Source organism: Chrysochloris asiatica, unplaced genomic scaffold (genome assembly GCF_000296735.1).
Source record: "Chrysochloris asiatica unplaced genomic scaffold, ChrAsi1.0 scaffold00006, whole genome shotgun sequence".
In the NCBI taxonomy this organism is placed as follows: Eukaryota; Metazoa; Chordata; class Mammalia; order Afrosoricida; family Chrysochloridae; genus Chrysochloris; species Chrysochloris asiatica.
Window position 1 is genome coordinate 37,262,980 of NW_006408524.1, and position 27,962 is coordinate 37,290,941.

At 36.9% G+C, this 27,962-nt stretch overlaps 1 protein-coding gene across 1 annotated transcript in view; it reads right to left on the reverse strand.

Moving 5' to 3' along the window:
• Window positions 1-278: 278 nt before the first annotated feature.
• Window positions 279-27,962, reverse strand: part of AHR (aryl hydrocarbon receptor) — a 49,561-nt gene continuing 21,877 nt past the window's right edge. Inside the window, exons 3-11 of the mRNA XM_006832239.1 lie at window positions 18,756-18,856; window positions 16,571-16,660; window positions 12,343-12,466; window positions 10,873-11,003; window positions 9,098-9,300; window positions 7,996-8,105; window positions 5,463-5,604; window positions 3,025-4,240; window positions 279-422 (exon numbers count right to left, since the gene is read on the reverse strand). Coding sequence (XP_006832302.1) covers window positions 279-422; window positions 3,025-4,240; window positions 5,463-5,604; window positions 7,996-8,105; window positions 9,098-9,300; window positions 10,873-11,003; window positions 12,343-12,466; window positions 16,571-16,660; window positions 18,756-18,856 — 2,261 coding nt within the window. The remainder of the gene's footprint in view (window positions 423-3,024; window positions 4,241-5,462; window positions 5,605-7,995; window positions 8,106-9,097; window positions 9,301-10,872; window positions 11,004-12,342; window positions 12,467-16,570; window positions 16,661-18,755; window positions 18,857-27,962) is intronic.

The window sequence follows — 27,962 nt, forward strand, 5'->3', positions numbered from 1 at the left end:
TGTATTTTGTGGGGCTTAGAAGAAATTGAAATATGGATGGAATCTCACTACTGTGTGGCAGCATTTTGAAAATGTGCAGTATATGTACTTTGATTTTTTTAAATCCTCTTTGAAAGATGCAAATTAAGTGTGGTTTGGAGTAACAGTGTGAACAATGTACATCAATGCCTCTATTATCAACTTGATGATGTCCAATATGGACAGTTTTATTACTCTGCAATCCTTCACAAGCTAATTTAAGCAGCATCCAAACACCAAGGTGAAAATTGGGCTTGGAATTAAATAAATCCACTGGATGGCAAATCAGAGAAAGGCTTGGCTTCTGATGGATGATGAAGAGGCTGAAGATGTGGGGTAGTCTGAGTGTTATTTATGGTATTTAATTCAGATGGATAGGTTTCCTTGAAAACTCCATTCTGGAACTGAAAACAAAAAATAGCAATGCTACTTATTAGAACAGATCTTTCAAATACCATAAAGCCATTAAATAATGTTAAAATATAATTCAAAAATCTCAGTCCCATATACTATTAAACTACAAATTTATTATTGCTAAATTTAAAACCCTTTATTTAATGAAGATACCGTTAGCATATTTCATGTATCAGTTGCACTTACAACTGTTTGGTTTCTCCATTACTGTGACAAGAAATCTTGAATATTATACAGGTAAGTGATGCATCTGTTTCATTTCAGATTCAACATTGCAATTTTAGGAAAGTATTTGTTCAATGAGTTGTCTTTGGTAGGATAGGAACCCACAAGTAAAAGGAATGCTAGTTATAAATAACAGTTTAATAGTCTCTGTTCTAAGTAGGCTTGCTTTGACCAGAACTTGTCTCAGCCACTGCTGGACAGTGATTAACTGATCACCTTCAGGATTATTAGAGTCCTGATATGGTTTGGAATGCAATTTTCCAAAATGCACCCTAACAGGCTGGATCTAACATGAGTATGATGAAATACATGAACTACAAATGAATTGCAGATAACCTAAAACTTTTCCAAAATTGGTCAGTTCTGATATTTTATGTGTTTAACATTCCTAAAGTATTATACCATGTGTATTATTTCCTTAATTTCTTGTATGCAATATGCTTTTAATTAACAAATACTGCTAACATATTATACTAATTACAGAATCAAGTTACTTAAAGAAAATACTCTTTTTTGCCTTCTTAAGCCAAATCTTATGCGGAGTCCTGGTATGGCACTGTTAGATAAGCACTGAACTTCTAACCTCAAGGTCAGCGGTTCATATCCAGTAGCCACTCCTTGAAAATCCTAAATAGCACTTAAAAACACTGATTATAATTAGATTTTTTTAGCTGCTGTTATAAAAAGGAAAAGGCAGGCAGGGAGGGACAATGGCAGGATGAACATGAAGACACATGCCAGAGTCAGTGTAATACAAAGTCTGTAGAGTTTTTTAGGTCAATGAGTCTTTATATTTTAGTGTTTACATTTGTATAAACTTTCTGCTTTAAGTAAATTCTACTTTTCTAAACTCTATGTGACATTAAGCTTCAGTAATCAAAAAATGCTGATTGCTTCAAAGATCCTACAACTCACACATTGAATGTGTAGCAAAAATCACATACTCTGGCTCTTTAAAGAACCGCAGCTTTGTTGAGTCTCCAGATGGAAGGTAATACTATTTGTCTAGATAATGATGGGTTCTGAATTACAACTCATCAGTTGTAACAAAATGAGTGCATGTCAGAAACTGTCTTTAAATACACTTGACTAGAACAGTGTTGTCCAACAGGAATATGTGAGCTGTATACTAAATTTTAACTTTTCTAGTAGCCATATTTAAAAAAATAAAAAGCATCAAATAAAATTAATTTTACTAATATGTTTATTTAACCCATATTGCCAGAATGTTATTTCAAAATGTAACCAATAAAAAAGTGGAGACATTTATGTTTTAATGTTTTTGTACCAAATCCTAAGTCTGTCTGACATCTGATATGCATTTTATATTTACATCACATATCAATTTGGACTAGGCACATTTCAAGTACCCAATTGCCACATGTGGCTAGAGGGTTCCCTAGTGAAACGTACAGGTCTACAGGCTTATTGGAGCCCTGGTGTGGCACAGTAGGATAAGGACTGTACTACTAACCACAAGGTCAGCAGTTCAAACTCACCAGCCGTTAATCTATAACACTACAGAGAGTCGCTATGAGTTGGAATCAACTTGATTGATGGTACTTAACAACAACAACCTCATTATCTTGTTACTCAAGAATAAACAGCATTAAGTGAGTAAAGGGGCAACACACTGAAGATCTGACAGATAACCTAAAGAGGCATGCAGACCACATTGAGGAACCTGTGTCTGAACTACAGGGATGTTGTTGTTGTTATGTGCCGTGGAGTTGGTTCCAACTCATAGCAACCCTGTACAGGGTTTCGGAGGCTGTAAATCTTTATGGGAGCAGAAAGCCTCATCTTTCTCCCGCGGAACAGCTGGTAGTTTCGAACTGCTGACTGTGAGGTTAGCAGCCTGATTTGTAACCACTATGCTACCAGAGCTCCTTGAACTACGGGGATAATCTAGGGAAAAGGCATTCTAAGAAAGCACACCTATATCTGATTTCAACTGAATTTCAACATTCATGCATTGAAACAATTATTTTTTTTAAAAAAATTCAAATGTTTTAAAAGTCTGTTACAGCTTGTAACAAATCAAGACATATTAACTGAATTTCCTTTTTTTAAACAAGACAATCTGATCACTCAGGCCAGCTTCCATTAATGACATTATTCATTACTTTCATCCTTGATTTCTTTTTCTCTTTCAGATCTGAAGTAAATAGGTTAAACTGATAATAAGGTAGTGGGAAAACGACAGGCTTAATAAAACAGTCACAGATACAATTAGAAAAGCTCTCACATGAACACTATAGATCATAAAAATGCAAAATCAAATTACTGACAAATTTACAACTCATGCCTATTGATTTATAAAGAAGAGCCTCTGAAAGGGTGTATTTAGTTCTGTAAAATCCTTACCTCACTGAGAAATGTCTGAGGACCGGGGTCTGTTGGGTTGTACTGCCTCGGGTCCAGTCGGGTGAGCTGAGTTTCAGGTTGACACTGATAGACTGACAGGGCTCCAGCATAGCATGTCTGAGGAGTCACTACATTTGACTGTGGATTTAGCCCATGTTCTTGGTTTTCAGGAACTTGTAAACAATGGACAAAATCTTCAAAATTTGAAGATGTACTAGAGTATAGGGATGGTTCAAAATTCCCTATAGGAAAGTCCAACTGAGCACACCTGGAATGCTGTGGAAAGACAGACTGATTACAAGGAATAAAGTTCTGTGTATAAGGCATAGGATTGAGCTCTTGATTGGCCCCATGTAAGTCAGGAAAGACATTATACTGTTGAGGGTCTTGCTGAGGACAACTAAAAGGAACGGACTGGTTAGAGTTCCAATTTGCAAACATGCTGTTAACTTGCATATGTTTCATCTTCTGACATAGTTGCTGCTGTTGCTCCACTCCTTGCTTTTGGGGGTGCTGCAGCTGTTGCTGTTGTTCTAATTGTAGGTGCTCCTGTACCATACAGCTTGAGCTCGGAACCACGGATTGTTGCTGCTGGTAATCTGAGCATGTGAAGGAAGACTTATTTAAAGAATCTTGGACATATGTCAAGATTTCATCTGCTAAATCAATGTTTCTGAAGTCATCCTCACTGGAGAAATCAGCTTTGAAAAATTCCTCATTCTGCTGCATGTGTTTGATATCTTCAAAATCAATGCCTAGGTTTTTCATAATGCTGTACAACTCATTATTTTTATTATCTGGAAAGAGCCCTTCATGACCTCCAGAGAGTTTCAGGTTCATCTCCTGAGGCTGATGTTTCAGGATACTATCATTTTCCATTGGTACAACAGTATCTTGCCAATTACTGCATTCATTCATAGGCTTGTTTAAAAAGTTTTTTTCAAAGGACACAGTATTTGAAGCTGGACAGAGATAAATAGACTCATCTTGCTGCATCAACATACCCAGGATGGAACTGGGATTGAGAGAATCCTTACCAGGAGCCGACTTAGTAGCACAGTCTTTTGCACTGGTGCTACTTTTGGTCCTTATTGGCAAGGGATCCATCATGGGAGGAAAGGGGTTACTTAACTCATACAACACAGCTTCTCCAGTGGCAAACATAAAAGGCAACTTCATATTGCGTTTTCGTAAATGCTCTGTTCCTTCTTCTTCTCTAAAATTGTGCACAAGAAAATTTTTCTATTAGGAAGAGTTATTTTATCATAAACCTTCAAAAATATTTTACATGCAGAAAAAAACAAAAAGAGCAAGCAAAATAATAGAGTTACTGAGTTTGACTTTAGAAAGCATGGGCTTTATTTTATTTTGGCCCAAATATCCTGATGACTGGAGTCCTGGTGTGGTGCTGTAGGAGAAGCACTGGACTGCTAAGCAAAAGGTTGGTCGTTCAAATCTACCAGCTGCTCCTTGGAAACCCTATACAGGGTTGCTATGAATAAGAACAGACTTAATGGAATTCATCAATTTCAACAACATCCTGGTGACTGGTGCTATAGACTGCTTTTATTTAAAAGACAAAAACCGAAAAGAAATGATTCAAAATCTGTCCCAAAACTCTTTATAGCAATCATTCCAATCCCAGGTGATAGGCCTGCCTCATCATGGGGGGAAAAAAATTCCTGGTGAAGTAAAAGTCTAAATGTACAAAAATAAAGCATAAGAATGTAAGACTCTCAGGAGAAGAGTCATTTCTAAAGAAAACATAAAACTCAGAAGCTATAAAGGAAAACACTGGTAAATTCAAAATATTATAAAACTTTCATAAAGTAAAAGAATTCAGAAACTGAGTTAAAAAATAGAAAAAATATTTGTAGCATACAGATAACTGAATGAAATAGAGTGCAGTAGGGGAGAAATACAGTCCTGGTATGGCACTGTAGGATAAGCACTGGACTGCTAACTGCAAGGATGGAGATTCAATCCCACCAGCTACTCCTTAGAAGCCCCATACAAGATCGCTGAGTTGGAATGAACTCCAAAGTATTTAATAACATGTTACTATTTAATAACATGATGCTGCACAGGTTTCAGCAGAGACAAACATGAAAAGCCTAGTACTTTGCTCCTGAAAATCATCCAATGAAAGCCATATGGATCACAATGGTCTAATTCCCAACTAGGGTGACCCAGAACTGGGCAGTATTTCATTTTGTTATGTACAGGTTCAACATGAATCAGGCCAACTCAATGGATGCTAACAACAACAACAACAACCCGTTTAGTTGCTGTCAAATTAATCTTCTCAATATCTTTACCTATGTCCTCCTTTCAATTTTTTTTCTAGAATAAATTTTAAGTTTTCATTTAAAAAAGACTTTGTAAGTCCAACTGCTACAGAAATAATACCACAAAACACTTTAAGTCTTTATGCTTACGTTAGAGGTCTTTGAGTTGCGATGATGTAATCTGGTCTTCCATTTTTGTAAACTAAGCGTGCATTAGACTGAACCCACGTCCATCGATTGTCTTTGGTCAGAAGCCTAAACACCGTTATGCCACTCTCTCCAGTCTTAATCACTAAAATAAAATTTTAAAACATTAAATTATCACATCCAAAGCCCACGTATTACACGATATTTTGAAACAAAGCTCAATACATATAAACATAGAATTGTTCTTCAAAAAGTTCACTGAAAGTGTATTATGAATAAACTATGCATAAATTTCAAAAAAATCTTGCATCAAAGCAAACTCATACAAACTTACTATATAACATGTCTGAATGGGATCTAGTTTAAGGCACAAGGTAACAGTTTGAAATCAAGTATCAGATATCCTGTATCAGTTTGAAAGCATCCCCTATTGGCTCAGCATGAAATCTGCTAAAACTGAAGCAAGAACAAACATCAAGTTATGATGATACTTGGGTAAAAGAATGGTGAGATTACTGATGCTTTAAGAAAAGTTTATGGGGACAATGTTCCAAAGAAACCAGCAGTTCACAAATGTATAATTTGTTTTAAGAAGGTATGAGACAATGTTGAAGATGAAGCATGCAGTGGCAGACCATGAACATCGATTTGCTAGGAAATACTTTTGTTTTGTGCCCTAATTGAAGAGGATTGATAATTAACAGCAGAAATAATAGCAAACATCATAGATATCTGAATTGGTTCAGCTTACACAATTCTGACAGAAAAACTAAAGCTGAGAAAGCTTTCTGCTTGATGGGTATGAAAACTGTTTGCCCAGACTGGGTGCAGACAACAGTAGAGCTATCAATGAAAGTTTTAAACAAGTGGGATCACGATCCTGAAGTATTTCTTTGAAGAATGTTAACAGAGGATGAAATGTGGCTTTAATAGTACAATCCTGAAAACAAAGCACACTCCAAGCAGTGATAACCAAGAGGTGAATGTAGTCCAGTCAAAGCAAAAGTGGGCCAGTCAAAAGCAAAGGTCATGACAATATTCAAGACATTTTGCTTGTTGGCTTTCTGAAGCGCTAAAGAATGATAACATCTGCTTCTTAGGGGAGTGGTTTGAGAAGGTTAACCAAGACTTAGAAAAAAAAAAAAAAAAAACCAAAAACCCGGAAGAGCTTCACCATTAGTCCTTCTCCACTACAACACTGCTCCTATTCATTTCTCTCATCAAATGAAGACACTTCTGCAACAGTTTCCATGGGAAATCATCAGGCGCACATCTATCTTATTGACTGAGATGCTTTTGATTTATTTTTGTTTCTTAATCTTCGCAAAGGATATTTAAAGTCCCATGGACTGCCAGAAGAATAAACAAGTCTGTCTTGGAAGAAATACAACCAGAATGCTTCTTAGAAGCCAGAATAGTGAGACTTCATCTCTCATTCTTTGGACATGCTGCCAGTAGGGACCAGTCCCTGGAGAAGGACCTCATGCTTGGTAAAGTCAGAGCCATTGAAAAAGAGAAAGACCCCGATGAGATGGATTAACACAGTGACAGCAACCTAACGATTGTTGTAGGACTGGGCAGTAATGTTTTGTTCTATTGTGAGCAGGGCTGTTATGAGTCAGAACTGACTCTGACAGCAACTGACAACAACAACAATCTTAAAAAAATTTAAAGGGCATCCATTTTACTTCAGTTAATAATGTAAAAGAGACTGCGGTGACATGTTTAAACTCTGAGGACCCTCAGATCATTAAAAATGGACTAAATGGCTGGCATCATTACTTAGACAAGTGTCTTGTCTAATTTGAGGGAGCTTAGGTTGAGAAATAAAGTTTACAATTTTTTATTTTTATCTTCTAATATAATTTTCCACAAACTTTTTTGAAGTCTCCTGTATTTCACTTGAAGAGAATTACTTTGACAACTTTTTTATTGTAGTATATAAAGAGATACATGAAAACAGTTGATTTTATTCTATTTTATTCTAGTCTATGGAAAAAATTCAACTATTTTCACACATCTCTTAATATGCTACAGTAAACAGTTGATTTTAACTTAAAAAACAATTTCATGAAAAAGATTAAAGAAAAGATTAGGTACCAATCAGACAATTCCAGACATCTGGAACTAGCAAGACTATTAGGTGTTTAGGAGAAGAAAATTAGATAATAGTGTTTTTCATTTTAAATAAGGAATGTTTTTCTATAGCTTAATATTTTATTATATAATTTCAAAGCGTAAACAAATAATAACCAAGTTAATAAACTAAATAATAACACCACTGGAACATTTGTGAACACTATTAAAGCTCTGCTGGCCACAATGGACATTTCCATAGTGATTCAGATCTGTGTGGCAGCTGGAGAACAGCAGATGTACAAAGAGCATCAACTCTGGTTCAAGATTTTACTCTACTCTACAGAAGTATATTTAAATTGTTTCCTTAAACAGATTACCTGATGTCATAATCTGAAACATGTACAAGAATAAATAGCATTTTTTTTTACTGCCATATTCACAAGAAACTAGAACTTACTCCGGATATGGTATTCAGCACAATAAAGCATATCAGCAGCATGAATAAACTGATATCCAGATCCTCTCATGCATAGTTCTGCTTCAGTATATCCTAAAACAAGCTTTCCTCTGTTTCAAAAGAAGAAAAAAAGAAAGGTAAAATGTAACCAGATACATTCATTGGCTATATGCTACTTTCCACAATTATGATTTACCTGGCATTCAGAATCTCAAATTGGTAGGTGGTTGCTGTTGTTAGGTGCCGTCAAGTTGGTTCGGACCCACAGCGACCCTGAATACAGGTTTTGAGGAGCGGCTGGTAAGCTTGAACCGTAGACCTTGTGGCTCAAACCAACTTTGAAGTCCAGTTCATTAAGCCACAGTGCCACACCAGGACTCCAAATTAGTAGGGAAGAACAAACTAATTATATTTCTGTAATACTTCTTGCTTATGGCTGAAAATTAGTTTTAGCCTATTTTGTTCTTCTGAATAAAGACCATAAAAATAAGTGTGGTTAAAGGTGAATGTAACTTGCCAAAAATTATGTACATAAAAATTCAAAATGTTTATATTTCTCTTGAGCAGAGTTTTCATATTTTCTGAAAAACTATGGTTATGGTATGAATGCTTAATATCAGGTGCTACATCATAATTTTATAAAAATAACTAAACTTCTAGAGCTAAAAATTAATTTTATATAATAATATAAAACAAACAAATAAATGGAGTCAGGAGACTAAGCCTTACGAAGATAATGTATACTATCTTTGTGAGATGGAAATTATAGAAAATATAAAAAAAATTACAAAATGATAAGATGATTTGTGAGCCTTTCGAAAGAAATTATTTTACTCTAAAAGGTTATACTATATAAATATACTAAATAATATGCTGCTGTAAAATAAGCAATGGACTGCTAACTGCAAGGTCAGTGGTTCAAACCCACAAGCCGCTCCACAGAAACCTTCTACAGGGTTGCTATAAGTCGGAATCAACTTGAGAGCATTAAACAACAGTAACAATGTAATAATAATAATAATAATAAGGATTATAACCCTACACTGCATACTAAAAGAGACTTAATTATAACAAAACATATACTTGATTAAGGTTCACTTACTTGGCATCACAACCAGTAGGTGTAAAGTCTAGTTTGTGTTTAGTTCTAAAGATGAAATTTTTGGTTCGGATTTCAAGTATGGATGGTGATTGAAGTGGAGTAGCTACTGCAAACAAAGCCAACTGAGGTGGAAGTGTTGATCCATCTTTACCTTTCTTGTTCTGTCCATGAAGATACTTTAACTTCCCCTGGAAATTCATCGCCTTACAAAAACAAAAAGTTAATTAACATGAACACTTTAAAACAGTTCCTCTTTAAAACAGATTTAATATAGACCATTTTCAGGGCTCTTGATAATTCAGAAATACAAATCTCTGAGGCTGACAACTGCTACATTCTTTCCAGGCTCTCTCCACAGGAAGCCCATTCTAGTTATGCTTTTATGATAGTACGAGGCGGTATGAAAGAGGTAGTATGAGCTATAGAAGAATGCCTCAAAACACAAAATGAGAAATACCTACAGGACTGCTAAAACATAGAGCCACTCCCTGCTCTAATTTAATGATGGTCATAACAGGAACACTTGCAACATTTTCTCAGTTCTTACTTGCCCTCTCATTAATATTCAGCACAGTGCCTTCCTATTTTTCCCAAATGAATGAACAGTGATAAAGTCACTAAATAAACATCAATTTTCAAAGATACATGATTATGTATATGTGCTAATCATCCATACACAGACCAGAGTACAATTTTACTTAAACACAAGATTGAATCATAATGAAATCACATAACACAGTGCAAAGTTCTGTAACAGTAAAAATAAAAATAAAGAATAACTCTAGGAAACAAAGACAATTTATTCATTAATGATCAGTTTAACTGTTAAAAACATGATTGCCAAGCCAAGGATTCCTTCTGATGTCAATTTGATAATAGCACAAGAAAGAAGATTCTATTACACATAGAAATTTAGTCTCCAAAATACAAGGGGACTTGACTGTGGAAAAATGGAATTTTCCCACAAACTTTTTGAAGCCCCATCATACAGTCTTTGATCACTAATTCCAGGAAAACTTTCTCAAAGCACAATTCTAACTCTGGGTCAGCAAAATTATCTTCAAAAAGAACCCCTCCCCCATCCTACAAGCTTTGTGTTTTCTTCTGTACCTGGTGGAGTGAAATGTGCTAAGATCCTACACAGTTGAGTGGATGGGCCACTTCACTCTGAGTATCCTTTCCAGGCTGTTCCCTCTGTTATCCCACCCTGCTGTTCAGATCATGTAACCAGAAAAACACCTCACAGTAGGGGATGATTCTGCAACTACAATAATTCTCCTTGTTGTTGTTGTGAAGTGTTGTTGAGTCGGTTCCAACCCACACCAACCCTGTATAGGGTTTCTGAGGAGCAGCTGATGATCTTAAACTGCCGACTTTGCAGTTCAAATGGTTTTGCAGTCTGATGCATTAACCCACAGTGCCACAGCAGGACTCCTACATGGCAGTTAATAATTCTCCTACATGGCAGTTAATCCAGACAAAGAGACAAGACTACCATAGTTTTCCTGCCTAGCAGAATGCATCCTGTTAGTATAGAAGGGCTAGATAGTTATTTGAATTACATAGAAAGTCTTGATAGTATGTAAAATCCAAGATGACACAGTTTTTCACTCAATCACTCTCACTATATCCTAAAGGAAAATCAAAATCTGAAGTCTTTGAGAAAATTTTTTTAAAAATAAACTCAAATATAAGCAAAGAAAGTTAGAATCAAAGAATTCACTTTCTCTTTTGTTTTATATGTAATGCTAAAAATGTAAGATTTTGCACCTTACCAGAAACCCAGATGAATTATCCAGTAGACATCTTAGTCGGCATATGAAACATCTCTTCATAAAGGAAGAGTTTTCTGGAGGAAGCTGGTCTGGATTGTAATAGACTATTGGCTGTGGAAGGACATTAGCTTCTGCAGAAATAGTAAGAACACAAATTTACTTTCATTTCACTGTAAAACTGTTTAGTGTTTGAATATCTGAAATTGGTGTTAATTTCTAAACTAGAGTCCATATTATGAATACAAAAAAATCTTTTTCAGAATAGTTAATAAAAAGAAAATGGAAAGTTATCGAACGTCACTTCTACTATATACAACCTTACCTGTTTTTATTGCATTAACTTCTATTAACTATTTCCTTATTTTCTAGTATCTCTTCTTTTAAACATTTTAGTAGACTTCTGGAAACACTGCTTAAATTGAGAAAAAGTTTTTTTTATGCTTGCACATGTTATTTTACCCTTTTATTTGGTGCATTTTAAATAAGAGCAATTAATAGACATTCCAGCATCAACCTTATACATGGCAGCTTTCATGAAGGTAGAGTTATGACCATCTTACAGGCCATGCCTGTGCTAGGACTATCAACTTACTGACAACACTTCCTTGTCCTTATGCAAATGTGCTCTCAGTCTGAAAGGCTTAAACAAATCCCTTACTTGTAATAAATTCTTGATCACAATTACCTTCACTTGCTACACGTGGAGCTTTGAAAATAACTTGAAAAGGCTCTGAGCCTTTTCTTGCACTTGCGGCTAAGTAACATTTGTAGGCACTTGTTCACCTCATGTACAAATTCCACATAGGACACAGTTACGAACCTTTATAGTCTGTACACCAGTGAGTGCTCTACTTGAATCTCATTAATAGCTCACATTTACTAAGACATTCCTCAGTTCATCTGTATCTTGGGACGTGGCTTACGCACAGAACTCGACTCATGTCTTTACATTCTTTCCCAAACTTCTCCAGGAAGTTTTATGCCTCTAACAGAGTCCCCAGGGAGCCCTGATGGCACAGTTGTTAAGTCCTCAGATGCTAAACCAAGCATGTTGGCAGTTTGAGTTCACCAGCCACATCATGGAGGAAAAATATAACAGTCTGCTACTGTAAAGATTACAATTTTGGGACAGTTCTACTACCCTATTGGGGCACTAGGAGTTGGAATCAACTTTATAGTAATGAAGAATGGATTGATGCAAACATTTAAGCACTTAGCCACTAGCTGGGAGTTTGGTGGTTTGAATTTCTTCAAAGGTGCCTCAAAAGACAGACTTGGTGATCTGCTTCTGAAATGTCACAGCCTTGAGAACCCTAAGGAGCACTTCTCCTAGGAACACATGGGGTTGCTATTAGACTGAAAACAGTTCAAAGGTGAGTAACAACAAAAATAACAGCAAAGGTTCACTGCCTCCCTTGACAGAATTATAGTAAAAAATCAACAAGACTGTGTTTTCATAAACATTCTTACCATCAATTCTTTGTCCAGACTCTGCACACTGTGAAGGGTTTAATGCCCAGTGCAGCTGACGCTGAAATTCAGCTCGGTCTTCAGTATGAATAAGTTCATACACACTCTGATGTATGACATCAGACTAAATAAAACATGAAAGGAAATAATCTCAAAACTTGCTGAGATTAGCAGATGTTTATTAATATAAATGCAAATCCAGTGACTGCCAAAGCTCTCTAAGTCATCTAACATAAGAAAAGGTGGAAAGAGATTTACATTATAATTCATAAAAGTTATTAGCCATCACTTCCCAACAGGAAAGCTATGTTTCAAATAGATTACTTCCCCATTCCTGAAATGCAGCATTTTAAACTCTGCTTATTTCTGTGGGGTAAGTAGAATCATAAGGTAGGCAGTTCTAACCCACCAACTGCCCTGCAAGAGAAAAGATGAAGCGTTGCCTGCTCCTGTAAAGACTTAACACTCTTGGAGCTCTGTATGGGGCCGCTGTGAGTCAGAATAGACCAGATGACAGTAGGTTTGGCTTTTGGTTTCTTATCTATTTCTACCTCTTCCATGACACCCTTAGTGAAAGCCAGTCTTCTTTCACTTCTGCAATTTTAATAGCATTTGTTATGAATTGTCTTCACTACTCTGGTAGTGTACTGGTTGTGAACTGGGCTGCTAACCTCAGGGTCAACAGTTCAAAACTACTAGGTGTTCCGTGGGAGAAAGATGAGGCTTTCTGCTCCCGTAAAGATTTACAGCCTCAGAAACCCTATACAGGGTCGCTATGAGTCAGAACCGACTCCACAGCACACCACTCCCACCCCCACCCCCACCCCCACTCTCTAATAGTTTTCTTTTTATTAAGTTTTCACTCCAAGTAGACTCATAAGGGTAAGGGGTTGTGCCTTTACCACATCAGAATCCCTCTGAGTTCTTGTTTCTCTGCATTTACTACAGTGCTTAGCCTGTGGAACCTACACCCTTGTTTTTCTAAAGTTTTTCTTTATTACAACTCTAAGAAATATATTTTTATACATGATGTGCATGCATGCTCACACACAGACAGAAAAAAAGTTACATAAAGCACCTTTACTGGGTGTGCTGATACTGTGCATTCTATATCATTTTACTCTATTAAGTTCTGAGCAACTAAAGAAATCCATTGATGGTGATCCACTCTATCTACTTCATGACACACTAACTTGTCACTCAAATCCCCACAATGCCAGACAGGAATGTTTTCTTAAAGAACAGTCATGCTATGTGAGGCAAAAATAGATTGGAAAATGACTATTCTAATTTTCTTTACTCCATGGCAGGAAGATATGGCAATCTGCTTCTGAAAAGGCCTACAGACTTGGGAAACCTCTGCAGCATCCCTACTCTATCCTTTAGCCAGGGCCACTATGAGTCAGAATTGACTTGATAACAGTCAGCTTTGGTTTGGGTATATAAGAACAGTCTGCTTTCAAATATACTTACAGTCTGTTCTCCATTCATGTCCCTCAAATAATGCCTAAAACTTTAAAACTCCACTATTTGCCATTCAGCCAGTAACACTTAACAATCAGGCCTAGCTCCCACCTTTGACAACAGGAGGAGAAGTTGTCACAGGAAGCAAATAAGTCTGATTGTTGACTTTTACTGGATGAATGGTAAATAAGTGGAGTTGTAAAGTTTTTATGGAGTCCTGGTGTGGTGCTGTAGGATAAATACTAGATTGCTAACCAGAAGGATGGTAGTTTCCACCAGCTCTTTCTCCAACACCCTATATGGTGTTGTTATGAGTCGGAACCGACTTGATTGCACTTAAAAACAATAACAACACTTCTGCTCCCTCCTCAACTGCCCACTTATACTAATCCTATATATTCCTGATTGTTGCACCATTTTGACTCATAACAATCCTATGTGCACCAGAACAAAACACTGCCCAGTTCTGTACCATCCTCACAATCATTGCTAGATTTGAGCTCACTGTTGCTGTTACTACGTCAGTGTATCTCATTACAAGTCTTCCTCTTTTTTGCTGACCCTCTACTTCCCCAAGCATGATGTCCCTCTCCAGTGACTGGCCATTCCTGATAATATGTTAAAAGCTTGTGAGACAAAGACTCATCATCCTCACTTCTAGGGAGCATTCAGGCTGTACTTCGTCCAAAACAGACTTGTTCCTTCTTCTGGCAGTCCATGGTATATTCAATGTTGTTGTTAGGTGCCGTTATGTATCAACTCATAGCAACCTTATGCACAACAGATGAAACACTGCCCAGTTCTGCACCAATCCCACAGTCACTGCTAAGCTTGAGCCCATTATTACTGCCACTGTGTCAATCTATCTTGTTGCGGGGTTTGCTCTTTTGCACTGACCCTCAACTTTACCTGGCATGATGTTCTTCTCCAGGGGCTAGTCCTTCCTGAAAATATGTCAGAAGACTGAGAGACAAGGTCTGGCCATCCTGGCTTCTAAGTGAACATTCAGGCTATACTTCTTTCAACACAGATTTATTTGTTCTTCTGGCAGTCCATAGTACTTTTATATTCTCCTCCAACATCACAGCTCAAATGAAACTATTATTCTATGGTCTTCCTGATACACTGTCCAACTTTCACATGCATACGAAGTTACTGAGTCACACGGCTTGGGTCAGACACACCTTACTGTTCAAAATAACATTTTTCCTTGTGAACACTTTGGCGAGATCTTGTCTAGCAGATATGCTTAATACAATATGCCATCTGATTTCTTGACTGCTTCCATGAGTGCTGGTGGTGGATCCAAGCAAAATAAAATCTTTCACAACTTCAATCTTTTCTCCATTTATCTTCATGTTATTTATTGTTCCGATAGTGAGGATTTTTGTTTTCTTTACGTTGACGTGTAACCCATACCAAATGCTGTGGTCTTGATCTTCATTAAGTACTTAAGTCCTCTTCACTTGCAGCAAGCAAGGTTGTAACATCTGCATATCACAGGTTGTTAATGAGTCTTCCTCCAATCTTAATGCCACATTCTTCCTCATATAATCCAGCTTCTCAGATTATATGCTCAGTGTACAGACTGAATAAGTATTGGGAAAGAATGCAACCCTGGTGCACACCTTTCCTAATTTTAAACCATTCAGTGTCCCCTTGCTCTGTTTGAAGTACTGCCTCTTGGTCTAGGTACTGGCTTCTCATGAGCACAATTAAGCATTATGGAATACTCATTCTTCATAATTTTGTCCATAGCTGTCAAGATCCACGCACTGAAACAAAGCACAGGTAAACATCTTCCTGGTATTCTCTGCTTCCAGCCAACATTCATCTGATGTCAGCAATAATATCCGTCATTCCACATCCTTATCTGAATCTGGCTTGAACACTGGCAGTTTCCTGTCAATGTACTGTTGCAGCTGTTTTTGAATTCTCTTTAGCAAAATTTTACTTGCATGCAATATTAATGATAGTATCCTATGATTTCCACATTCTACTGGGTCATCTCTATTTGGAATGGGCACAAACATGGATCTCTTCCAATCAGCTGACCAGATAATAGTCTCCAAATTTCTTCGCATACATGAGTGAGCGCCTCCAGTCCTTCATCAGTTTGTTGAGAGATTTCAATTAGTACTCTATCAATTCCTGGTGCCTTTTCTTTGTCCATGCCTTCAGTATACCTTGGACTTCTTCCTTCAGTACCATTGGCTCTTGATCATATGCTACCTCTTCAAATGGTTGAACACTGATCATTTCTTTTTGGTACAATGACTCTCAGAATTCCTTCCAACTTCTTTTTATGTTTTCTGCATCAATCACTGTTTTTCCAGGTTGTTGTTGTTGTTAAGTGCCAGCAAGTCGGTTCTGACTCATAGATACCCTCTATAGGGTTTCTGAGAAGCAGCTGGTGAGCTTGAACAACTGACCTTACAGCTCAAATCGACCTTGCAGTCGAGCGCATTAACCAGTGTTTATTCTCCAGTGCTACCAGGGCTTATATACAGATATTTAAAAAGTGAAACAGCACAATATTCATGACTCACATAAACATTTAAAGGAATTTCAATGTAATAAATTACTAAATATTAGAAAAAATGTCTTCTCTTTCTGTAGAAAATATTCTCCTATAGCATATATATTTTAATTGATAACATTTTATAAACAAAATTTGAACTGTGTCCCTAAATTATAAAACACGTACTTAAAGTTAATTTTCTAAAATCTTTGGTTTCTAACCATGTAAAACACATCTGTTTACCTGCTGAAACCCCAGGTAATCTTGGATAGTAGATGAAGCATAGAAGATCAAAGCATCTACAGTAACAACCAATACAAATCCATTTAGAGCCTACAAGGGAAAAAAGAAGGAAAGAAAATTAAATGATAAAAAATAATTGGTCAAAAGCAAGCAAAAGAGAGAAAAAGAATCATAGTACAGAAGAAAAACACAAACTAAAATGATAGATTTGAATGCAAACATACTGGTAATACAGTAAAGTCAAATGGACGAAATGCTGTATATTATTTGTTTTATCATTTTTATTTTTGAATTAAATTATATTTGTGTTTTTTGCTAAGTACAAACACGTCTTTTATGTTTTTCAATAAAAAGTTTTAAAATTTTTTTTATTTTTGAGAGTATTCAAATTCAAATTGCATTTGTACTTGAAATTCCTTAGCATTAATAATATTTGCCTACCTATATTTCTCTTTCTAAGGACAACCAGCTATATAAAATCACAATTCTTCTATTGAGCAATGTGTCATATAGAGTAAATGGTGTCTATGTAGTTTATGGTTCTCTAAAAAATATGTACAGTATATTTAAAGCAGGAAGAGAGGAAACCAATATTCTTCACTAAAGTTGTGACTGAGCATTAAATTTAACTGTCAGCTTTTCCTTATCCGAATCAAGAGATACAAATAAATTCTTCTCATTCCCAGAATTTAATGATAATGAATTGTAGTGATCTGCAAACATTTGAGCCATTTCAGAGAGGTTTTTCATAGACAAAAATATTAGCTTTATCTGACAAATATTTAAGAACAATACTGCCATTTAGTTATATCACTAATCTTCTAACTCTTTCTATTCCTTTTGTGGCTATCCAAGTTCAATGTTAATTAGTATCTATTCTCCTACTGGCTAACAAAAATATCTTAGGTTATTTTACGGTTTACTGTCATCATGCATCAATCCAATAATTACATATTTGAGATGTCATTATTGCCTACTTAAGTTCAATTTGGTACTTGGTGTATTATTCTCTGGAGTCCTGGCACTATGGGTTAATGTGCTGGACTGCAAAGTCGATTTGAAATGCAAAGTTGGCAGTTCAAGCTCATTAGCTACTCCTCGGAAACCCTATACAGTGTCACAGTGGGTCGGAACCGACTCGATAGGCATATAACAACAACATACTATTCTTTGCTATAGCAAATCCCTTCCGAATTAATTTTTTTTATATAAATGGAGATACAAGTTGGTTTAATACAAGAACCAAAGTTTGTAGTCATATGGTTTTGGGATAGACTCCTATCTCTGTCTCTTATGCTCTGAGTGGCTTTAGTTATTTACTCCCTTTTCAAATTTTAGTGTAACAGCATTGAAAAACAGGTATTTTATCAGGTGATTATATAGATAAACATATCTCATCTAATTTAGTGTCTGGCACATAGCTGGCACTCAGTTAACGTAAGATGTTACTGTTATAAGCCTGTGACAATAAGCAAGTAAGATTTATATGAATATGCTCTAAGAACTATAAACAGCCTATAAACGTGATAGTGATTTACTGAACACTTAATCACTTCAAGTAAGACCTACACTAAGTACTGGGATTCAAGTTTATAAGACATTGTCCCTGTGCTTATGTTGCTCTCAAAAGGGTAGTGGGTACTGCATTTTCAGATGAGGTAATGGAATCCAGTGACTGTCTCCTTACCACTATAATTCTTTTCCCTTTAAGATCCTTGCTGTGCATCTTACTTCTAGGAACATAAACTCACTGCACCATAAGTTTCCTATTAATCTTTCGAGTTGCTGTTGTCAATTTGGTACCATATAGATAGTTCTTAAAAGAGGTTAGTGCTCAAACATACATTTTTACTAGTTAAGGTAATTACTGTCTGGTTCTAAGATGACTTCAGGGTGTATTTTTGGTTTTCAGTTTAAAAATTATCTCCAGGTAATATTTCATGATGCTCCTTGGTAAAAAACAAAGGAAAAACTTTCTTATCAAAAGTATAAGCTATGTAGTCTACTACACATCTTGAAATGTATTTATATTCCAATTGTAAATGGTGATGATTACATGTTGTAAGTATAAAGTTAGATGCAATGATGGCAAGTGTAAAATCATGGAATATGGAAATCTAAACACTCAGGAATATAGAAAACATCAGATATTTTTATTATACAAACTGCATTTACTAAAATTTACCTGCAATAAGAACTCTCCTTCTTGCAAACTTAAGTCTCTCAGTTGTGCTCTACAGTTATTCTGGCCTCCATTTCTGTCAACTTGGGGAGATTTTAATGCAACTGTGGGGAAAAAAAACACAAGAAACTGTGATATAGTATGTATTTTTAAATAAGAAATCTAAAGGGCTATGATGGAAAACTTTTATATACTTTTGGACAATTTGGAATACTGGTAGCATCTACTAGTACTATAACGAATAACAGAAATAACTTTTGCCAATTGGAGTTTTCATTTCAATGCTAATAAAATTAAAGAAGCTTAATCAAGTTGTAAGCTGAGACTGTTAAAAATAATTTTGAATAAACTCACTACATTACTTGGTGCTGCGGGTTAATGCGCTGTAATGTGCTGGACAGAAAGATGGTTTAAACTGCAAGGTTGGCAGTTCAAGCTCACCAGCAACTCCTTAGAAACCTATACAGGGTTACTATGAGTAGGAATCAACTTGAGGGCATTTAAAAACAAGAACAACATATAACTTAGGAGTTTCAAAGAATTGCTTTATAGTGCTATAAATACTCTCTCCATCCTACCAACTTATTTATAAGAATAAGGTTCCTCAGAAATGCACATCAATTAATTTTAACATCGATATACATCTACACATTGATGGGCTAGTGGGGGAGGGAAAAGAATCATTCATCTCTTATTAATAGATAATATTTCCAAAATGATTAGAATTTTCTTATCTGTTTTTCCTTGGGGAAGGAGGGAGAGCTGTTAGTTGTTAGCATGATAAATTTATAAATCAATTCAGGCAGAATTGACTCTTTGGTGAAAAACATGTATGCCTTTTTTTTTTTTTTCTCTTTCACCTTTAGTTAAGGCAGTCTATGGCATCCCTTTTTGGCCCCTGGTGTGGTGATGCAGGACAAGTTCTGGACTGTTCATCACAGTTGGTGGTTGAAACCCACGAGCCGCTCTTTAGAAATCTTATGCAGGATCGCTATGAGCTGGACATGACTCAACTTCACACAGCAGTAGCAACAGCAGTACTATTAAGCATTTTACCACACACTCACAGCGACCCTGTACAGGGTTTCCAAGGCTGTAAATCTTTACAGCAGCAGAAAGCCTCATCTGTCTCCTGCATAACGGCTGGTAGTTTCGAACTGCTGACCTTAAGGTTTGCAGCCCAATTCCTAACCACTATGCTACTAGAGCTCCTTACTGTAAGATCACAGAAATCTTATTAAACAAAAATATCAAAATATGAAGCTACTGCTTCTCAAAATAGTCTCCAACTAAGTGTATACACTTCTGAAGGAAGTATTTATATCTCCCTAACTCTTGGATTATTTGAAGAGGCATCAGGATTGGAGGAAGACTTAATTAAACCTGTGATATGCAGATGATACAACCTTGTTTGTTGAAAATGAAAAAGACTTAAGATACGTACTGATGCCAAGATCAAAGACCACAGCCTTCGGTATGGGTTGCACTTCAATGTAAAGAAAACAAAAATCCTCACCACTGTAGCAATGAATATGCTAAATGATGAAAAGATTGAAGTTGTCATAAACCTCATTTTGTTTGGATGCACCAACAACACTCATGAAAGTAGCAGTCGAGAAATCAAATGACGTATTACATTAGGCAAATCTGTTGCATAAGACCTCTGTAAAGTGTTCAAGAGCAAAGATGTCATTTTGAGAACTAAAATGCACCTAACCGAAGTCATGGTATTTTCAATAGCCTCATACGCACGTGCAAGTTGGACAGTTAATAAGGAAGATCATACAAGAACTGATGCATATGGTTATGGTGTTGGAGAAGAATATTAAAAGTACCATGGATTGCTAGAAGAACAAATGAATTTGTGTTAGATTACAACCAGAATGCTCCCTGGAAGTTATGATGGGAAACTTTGTCTCTCATACTTCAGACATATTGTAAGGAGGGATCAGTCTCTGTAGAAGGATATCATGCTAGGTAAAGTGGAGGGCCAGCAAAAAGAGGAAGCCCCCCAAATGAGATGGATTGGCACAATGGCAACAGCAATGAGTTCAAGTTTAACATCAACTGTGAGGATGGCATAGGACCAGGCACTGTTTTGTTCTGTTGTGCACAGGGTCTCTATGAGTCAGAATCAATTCAATGGTACTTAACAGTAATCCTTCCCCCAAAGAATTCTGCATTCTTCAATTTACACATCAAAATGGCAGTTTTGGCACCTTCAAAGGATGGGAATCGTGCTCCTTTAAAATGTTCTTTAAGAACAAAAAGAAGTTAGAAGGGACAGGATCACTGCAGGGCTGCAGGGCAGATGAGGTAAGGTTTCCCAACAAAAATTCTAGTTAGACAGTCCTTACAACCCTTGAAGAATGAGCAGGTGCATTGTTGTGATGGAAAAAAATTCCTTGGCACACTCTCCTGGCCGACTTCTCACCAACACAGTTTTTCATGTTCTTAAAACATTTTTGTAATAAACCCTGAGATTGTCCTGTGTCCTTTGAGAAAATTCCCCTTTGGGGTTCCCAAAAGACAATCACCATAACCTTCTGAGCTGACATCTCTGCCCTAAACTGAATGGTCCAACAGATCCCCTTGGAAGGCACTATTTTGATTGGACATTTTTTAGGGAAGGCAGCCAAAAGAGACAGTTGTAAAGTGCCATGAAGTTGATTCCATGTCATAGAGATCATAAATAAGATTTCTAAGGAGCAGCTGGTAGGTTTCTACTGACAACACTGTAGTCAGCAGTCCAGTGCTTAGCCTACCACACCATACCAGGCTCCCCTAATGAGATTAAGACAAGTAATTACTGAGAGAGCTTGCCTGTAGCTATCCAGTGAGTCTGGAATAAACCATGTTTAAACTGGAACCCTAGTAGCAACCCTGGTAGCATAGTGGATCATGAGCTGGACTGCTAACCACAAGGTCAGCAGATCGGGTCTAATTGCTCCTTGGGAGAATGATGAGGCTTTCTGCTCATGTAAACATTTATAGCCTTGGAAACCCTATAAGGGAAACCCAACTTGGTGGTACACCACCACCATCCTCATAGTATTTTCTACTTTCCTGGATTACCTTGTTGTAATCTAATCTTTTTAGATATCATTATAATCTTTCTATTTTCTTCTGCTCTTTTTTTAACCTAATACTTACACAAGAAAAAAAACCAAACACTAATTAAAACTGATTTGGGAATTCCTTTTAAGGCTTCCTATTTTGCTAGGTTTTTATGTCCTATTTTGCTAGGCTTTTATTTATCTGGCTCAAATTTTCTCTAAATTTGAGCAAGCTCTTTTATGCTGGAAGTATATTTTCTGGTAAATGACCAGTGTTCCCCCCAGTAGGGAAGTGAAATTCAGCATGTGTCATACCACTCAAATCTGATGCCAAAATTCTTACCTTTATAGAACTTGAAACATACCGCTTTGAAAGAAGTGGCCTGAAGCTTGGCCTCTGAATGTAACCATTTGAAAAGGCCAAAGAACAGACTTCCTTAGGGCAAAAAATAGTTTAAGCTAAATTAATTTACCTACTAGTTAATCAAGACCAAAGGAAAGGCTTAATCTTTTCTCATTGAAAGAGAAAATAATCTTTCCTGCCTTTCTAACTGTAAGGTTTTTTGTTTTTTTTAATATGTTTGTTGTGCTTGCCTTTTACTGGCTAAATGTACTTGAATGCGCTGAGGTCTCACTATGTCAGATGTAACTATACTCTGCTCCTTTTCCAAAAATTCCATTATGAGGCACAATTTAAGAGTTACACCGCATAGCCAGAGTTGATGGCAGGCACTTAATGAACAACAATAACATAGCCACAAGACTTGTTGCTAAAACCTAAACAAAACCCAATTTACTTATGAAGAAGCAAAATAAACCTAAAAGTATGTCATTTATATTTTAATCCACAAAATAATCTGTGTCAAATTGAAAATGCCCAATTTAAATCATATTATCAATATTTTAAAATTAATTTTACTTAATGAAATTGTCATCAATTAAAACTAGTCATTGGTAGCAGAAAAACACTGATAAACATTACTGCTAACTGAGAAAGACTCATTAACAATGTGCAATATGTAGATGACACAATCATGCTTACTAGAGCAAGAGGACTTGAAGCACCACCGTCTTCAGTATGGATTATACCTGAACACAAAGAAAACAAAACAGAAAAATCCTCACAACAGGAGGCAACATCATGATAAATGAAGAAATATGGAAATTGTCAAAGCTGCTGCAAAAGAACTCTTTATTTAAAGTGTTAAAAAGCAAAGATACCACTTTGAGGGCTAAGATACACCTGCCAGAAGCCATGGTATTTTCAAATACCTGATATGCATGCAAAAGCAAAAGGAATATGGAAGATCAAATAATTGATTCCTCTGAATTTATAGTGTTGGCAAAGTATACTGAATATACAACAATATACAAATCTGTACTGGAGTAATTACGTACAACCAGATTGCCCCTTAAAAAAGCGGATTGTGAAACTTTGTCTTATGTACTTTGGTCATGTTAGCAGGAAAGATCAGTCCCTGGAGGACATGATGGTTGGCCAAGTAGAAAGTAGTGAAAAAGAGGAAGACCCCCAATGAGCTAGACTGACACAGTGGCAGCAACTATCATGAGGATGGTACAGGATAGGGCAGTGTTTCATTCTGTTGTACTATACAAGTTGTTGTTGGTAAGTGGCGTCAAGTTGGTTCAGACTCATAGCGACCATTATAGGGTTTCCGAGGAGGGGCTGGTGAGCTTGAACTATCAACTTTGTGGTTCAAACTGACCTTGCAGCCCAGTGTATTAACCTGCAGTGCCACACCAGGACTCCTATTAGTCAGAACTAACTCAACAGCACCTAAGAAGAACTGTGAAGCAGGCAGTAAAAGGGATCATCCATCTCAGAGTGACTTACGATGTTTTCTGGGCTAGTTGTTGGGGTATTGGCCAATGTAATCAGACATTAAGCAAAATGGAATGTCATTAAAACTGGGAATTTGTAGGCAAGAAAGCATAAAAAGAACAAATTCTCTCTAAACAACGTTTATAGCTCTAAATGTTAGAAAGATAATATTTAATATGAAAAACCATACCTATGTAGGAAAACTAGGGATTGATCACTGGAGAGGCCTACCAAAAAGAAACACATATTTCTGTTGCTCTCATGTTTTAGGTTAACCACACTGATAAAGGATGTAAGTAAATACCAAGCAAAGATGAGACCAGAAAGGGGGTATACTCCATTCCCATCTATAATTAATATGCTAATATGATCTTTTAGAAAACTCAGTTAATGTCCTGTCCTCTCTATTCAGATATATAATTCTTATCCTTCCATGACCTCTATTTGTCCCATTTCTATTACCTCTCCCTTGTTAAAATGACTACAAGCTGTATGAATGAGTACCATTCACTGCTTTGATTAGAAAGCAATGTGAAAAGGTGAGCAAGAAGGTGACACAGATACCATCATAAGCACTACTTCCTACCTTCTGTGTGACCTTGAAAAAAAGGGTTAGTAATAATACATGACAGGGTTGCTATGAGTTGGAATCGACTCTATGGCACTTAACAACAGCAACAACAGCTGAGCATACACTGCACAAGTGTTTTACACCATACTTAACATTCACAATCTGTACTCAGGTGAGACTGGCAACACTGTTTTTTCAATAGACTAGGAAACAGTGGTAAGGTGGAGGGTCAGAGAAAAAGAGGAAGACTCCCAATGAGATGGATTGGCCAAGTGGCATAACCAATGGACTCAAGCGTGGCAACAGCAGTGAGGTTGGCCCAGGATCGGGCACTGCTTCATTCTGCTGTGCATAAGGTCGCTATGGGTCAGTACGGACTTGATGGTACCTAACAACAACAACAGGAAACAGAGACTTAAGGAGGTTAGGAAACTTTCCTAAGGTCATAAAGCTTCAAGTGGTTGTTGTTGTTTTTGTTAAGTGATGTCAAGTTGGTTCCGACTCATAGTTACCCCATATAGGGTTTCTGAGGAGCAGCTGGTGAGTTCAAACCACCGATCTTGTGGTTCAAATCAAACTTGCAGTGCAGTGTATTAAAACCCCAGGCAGTTTGATCCTGAATATGAGCTATCATTAATTACCACCTAGACTTTTCTTTGTTAACCACCTTTGACCTTTAGCCTCCTCATCAGTAAAACGAGGCCAAGTATACCTATTAAGACACATTCTTCTGAGATTATTAAAATAACATGTGAAGTGCCTGGGCAATGCTTTGGCTCTATCACTGATAGTCAAGTATAACATAATGAGTCATATACCAAGTTCATAGAAACTAATACCATAATAGACAGCTTACATAAAAGTGTACCCAAATCCAGTGCCATAGAGTCGATTCTGAATCATAGCAGCTCTAGAGGACAGAGTAGAACTGACCTATGGGGTCCAAGCTGCGAATCTCTACAGAAGCAGACTACCACATCTTTCTCCCGTAAAGTCGCTGGTGGATTAGAACTACCTCTTGCTTAATAGCTGAGGGCTTTAACCACTGTGCCAAGAACTCATGGCACCTAACACTCAGGTGTTAGCTGAGTGTTCTCTAAAGTGGGAGTTTAATGAATACCTACCTAGTAGGACTGCTATGATGGTTACATGAATGCAAAAGAAAGCAATCCTCATCAGTCTGTCTGCCATGACTTTAATCTTTATTTTAGTAACCAAAATTTTAAACTGCTTTGATTTCTTAGATTATTTGTATTAAGAGACAATACTCTAATTCTATTGTAATTCTAGAGATTCTGGACTTCTGGTGTGGCGCTATAGGAATCACTATGAATCAAGGTTATCAGCTCAAACCCATCAGCTGCTCTAGAGAAACCCTATACACGGTCGCTATTGAGTGTTTTAATTCCAGTGTGTAATGTTTAAAATGTCCTAAACATACACTTAGGCTATAATTTACATAACAATGGGCATTTAAAAAGTCCTTTCCTATTCATATAACCATCATAGCAGTCCTGGTGTGGCACTGTGGATTAATGTGCCAGTCTGAAAAGACGTTTGCAGAAAGTCTCCTCTTTCTCCCGCGGAACAGCTGGTAGTTCAAACTACGGACCCTGAGGTTAGCAGCCCGATTAGTAACCACTATGCTACCAGAGCTCCTTTCACATGAATATACACCTAAATTATTAACAACGAACCACACAAGAAGGGTGATGTTTTGTTCATCAGTTTCTATGGATCACAGCAAGTGAATAGCAAAGCACTGGAATAGATGGCACAACAGTTATGCTGAGTAAACTATGAGCTGCACTGAGTATGAGTAGATATATAGGGAACAAAGCATCTTCTTTTTATGGAGTTGCTAAAAAATCAACATAAAGTATATAGTTATCAGTGTGTAGCAAAATGATTGCTCTTTCCCAGAGCATAGCTTTTAAGTATTTCAGAAATCCTGTACAAGGTTGCTATGAATCAGAACTGACTCAGAAAAACTTAACAATAGTCACACATCAATCACATGCAGTAATTCCATTAGGAAGACCCATGTAGACTAGTTGGTCAGATTTAAGGAAACCGTCTGTAACCACAAACTAGTTCACACAAAGTTAATAGGAGTAAATGTGGTGGTAGGTGGGTGGAGGTGTGCCGTGAAGTTGATTTCAACTCATAGCGACCCTGTATAGGGTTTCCGAGGCTGTAAATCTTTACAGGAGCAGAAAGCCTCATCTTTCTCCTGTGGAACAGCTGGTAGTATGGAACTGCTGACTTTGAGGTTAGAAGCCCAACTTGTAACCACTACGCTACCAGAGCTCCTTAATAATACATATGTTGTTGTTGTGAAGTGCCATCATGTCGGTTCCAACCCATAGCGACCCTGTATAGGGTTTCTGAGGAGCAGCTGGTGAGCTTGAATTGCCGACCTTGCAGTTCAAACGGCTTTACAGTTTGGCGCATTAACCCACAGTGCCACACATATAGAGGCCTTAAAACCATGATTGTATCCAACAACAGTAACAGGCTAGAATTTTCCAAAGTTACTGTTATATTAGATAAAACATAAATGAAATTTTGTTGTGTTGACTCCTTCAATTTCCTTCTGAACATTGGTTTCTGGCATAATTACAAGCTACTATATAACATAAAAAGGAGCTCTGGTAGCGTAGTGGTTACGAATCGGGCTGCGAACCACAAGGTCAGCAGTTCAAAACTACCAGCTGCTCCGCGGGAGAAAGATGAGGCTTTCTACTCCTGTAAAGATTTAAACCCTCAGAAACCCTGTACAGGGTCGCTATGGGTCGGAACCGACTCGACGGCACTTAACAACAACAACATATAACATAAAAAGGAGCTCTGGTAGTGTAGTGGTTATGAATCGGGCTGCGAAACTTAAGGTCAGCAGTTCGAAACTACCAGCAACTCTGCGGGAGAAAGATGAGGCTTTCTACTCCTGTAAAGATTTACACCCTCGGAAACCCTGTACAGGGTCGCTATGGATCGGAACCGACTTGACGGCACTTAACAACAACAACATCATATAATATAAAAATCCCAAGCCAACAGGAATAGACTATCTCAATACAGAAGACAACAGAATGGTATCAGACTTCAAATTAAGATAAAACTAAATTGTTCAGTTACTGTGTCGTACCATGAAAAGTGGTAAAGATGTTTTGTCTATATAGTCTGGTAGCATAGTGGTTACGAATCGGGCTTCGAACCTTAAGGTCAGCAGTTCGAAACGACCAGCTGTTCCGTGAGAGAAAGATGAGGCTTTCTACTCCCGTAAAGATTTACAGTCTCAGAAACCCTGTACAGGGTCGCTATGGGTCGGAACCGACTGACAGCACTTAACAACAACAAAAATGCTTCCTAGTTTTATTTTAATTTTTAAGATGCAAAAGAGTTTTCTGTAAATAAATGAAAGTATCTCATTCTCTCTTGGTAAGAAAAGCAAAATCCCATTTCTAAATTTACATGTGAATAAATGAGCGCAGTCACCATATTTTATAAAATTTCACCAACAATTTAGCTTCATAAATTAGAAGAGTTAAGTAATGGAGTATTAGAATAAGTATTTACAAATAATGTCAAAATAAAGTATATTAAGTATACCAAAATAGATTTTTTTCTACATCCTTTGTAAGGCTACATGTTTCAGTTCACTGTGTGAGGTTTTCTGTTATAAACAAACTTTTCTCCTTTGGAGGAGGGAAAGAATGAAGAAACTGAAATTAAAGAAA